Source organism: Pteropus vampyrus, unplaced genomic scaffold (assembly GCF_000151845.1).
Source record: "Pteropus vampyrus isolate Shadow unplaced genomic scaffold, Pvam_2.0 Scaffold208, whole genome shotgun sequence".
Lineage (NCBI taxonomy): Eukaryota > Metazoa > Chordata > Mammalia > Chiroptera > Pteropodidae > Pteropus > Pteropus vampyrus.
In genome coordinates, this window is record NW_011888989.1 from 1,147,233 (window position 1) to 1,149,204 (window position 1,972).

Below are 1,972 nucleotides of genomic sequence, written 5' to 3' on the forward strand. Positions count from 1 at the left end.
ATATAAGTATCAAAGTATATCTTATGGCTATATGTTACTATTTTATGACTATTTATGACTTATTTTGAAATTTATTTAATTTCTCATATTCTAGGCTCAGAATTAATATCTAACACCACCTGTCCTTAAAAGTCCTCATAAAAATGTGGAGGAATTTTTTTTTACATTGTACAATTCAATGAGGTTTCTTTTTTTCAAGTATAGTTGACATACAATAATACATTAGTTTCAGTTGTATAGCATAGTGATTAGAGACCTTTATAACTCACAAAGTGATCACCCCACTAAGTCTAGTACCCCTCTTCTCCCTTACATATTTATTATAACATTGTTAACTATTTTCCTTATGCTACACTTTATATCTCCATGTCTATTTTGTAACTATCCATTTGTACTTCCTAATTCCTTTGCCCTTTTTTGCCATCTCCCCAACTCCCCTCCTATCTAATAGCCCTCAAAATATTTTCTGTAGCTATGCATTTGTTTCTGTTTTTGTTGCTGTTGTTTATTTTGTTCTTTAGATTCCACATGTACATAAAACCATGTGATATTTGTCTTTATCTGACTTCATTCAGCACAATACCCTCTAGGTCCATCAAGGTAATGTCTTTCTCCATCCCCTTCTTTTTAGTCTGTGTGTGTCTTTTAATCTGAAGTGAGTCTCTTATAGGCAGCATATGTAGGGGTCTTGTTTTCTTATCCATTCTGCCACCCTATCTTTTGGTCAGAGCACTTAATTCTTTTCCATTTGAGGTACTCATTGATAGGAATGTAGTTATTGCCATTCTTTATTCATGTTTTTGATACTTTTTTTCTTCTTAAAGAAGTCCCTCCAACATTTCTTGTAATACTGGCTTGGTGCTGATACATTTCTTTAGCTTATTTTTGTCTGGGGAGCTGTTTATCTGTGATAATACCATTTATTCAGATTGTGACAAGAACTCGTGTTTTATTGAAACAGGTAATTTTCAATAGTATATGCCAGCGTCATATTAAACTAGTATTATTTTCCAGTCTTGAGTTTTCTTCTTGGAGAAAAATTAAAAACTCTAATAGAAATTATTGGCAGAAGAGGCAGAATATTTGTGCATCTTGAAATATTTGTATCTTGGCTAGAAAGAGAGTCATTCTCAGAAACAGAGGGAACAATAAAGTCCTAGCACAAATTGGTAGATGAACTACTGCAGCTAATGCAACCTCGATTTTACATTAAGCCTTTTTAATTTTTTACTAATATTATTATGTTTTTATTTTGCCTGTATTTTTTGTTCTTTGAAAGGCAAAAATTGTCATTGCCTTTTTTTCCTTTTTTTTTTTAAACCAATGTTACATGACCACATGAGAGGATGTGCTAAAACATAATGACTACTCTTCTACTTCCAGATGTTGTGCTTACATGTTCAAGAGAAATAAGAAAAAAATTAGTCTTATAAAGTTTTATTAAATTACACTCCTCAGATTTCCATCCAACATGGATAGGCTGCATACCACACTTTGGAGAAGGGAGTAGTGGGATAAAGACGAGTGCAGGAAATGTTTGCTTTTACATTTTTGGAATCACTTACATTTTAGAATATATTAACATGCCATTAATAGTATGTAGTGCTTTGAAGTTATATTATGTCTCTTTCCAGATTAATAAATAACTAAAATTCTTACAGAAGAAAAAAAAACACCATATACCATCAGAATAAGGATTGTGCTTTTCTTCTTAGGCTATTTTCATTTGTTTCTTCTGCATCCTTTTAATGGAATTTGTAGGTTTCTTGAAAGGTAAGGTTAAAGTTTACAAGTCTGGCCTGCACTCAATAACAAAATTATTTGAAATGCAGTATTTTGCTTGTTCTTGCTCAGGAAAAAAAAAATCCATATTTCCCATTTAACCAAAATCATTCTCCATTCATATCCAAGGTATCAGAGATATTATGCAGTTTAACATACTAACTTCTCTACTTACCATAATCTTTAACCC

At 31.7% G+C, this 1,972-nt stretch overlaps 1 protein-coding gene across 20 annotated transcripts in view; it reads left to right on the plus strand.

The window, feature by feature from the left end:
- NRCAM (neuronal cell adhesion molecule) overlaps positions 1-1,972 on the plus strand; it is a 262,800-nt gene that overhangs the window by 257,464 nt on the left and 3,364 nt on the right. For 16 of the 20 annotated variants that reach the window (XM_023538010.1, XM_023538014.1, XM_023538003.1 and 13 more), the window contains one exon: positions 1,762-1,773. The exons of the other annotated variants lie outside the window; for them this stretch is intronic. In XM_023538010.1, the coding sequence (XP_023393778.1) occupies positions 1,762-1,773 (12 nt within the window). The remainder of the gene's footprint in view (positions 1-1,761; positions 1,774-1,972) is intronic. 20 annotated transcript variants of the gene reach the window in all.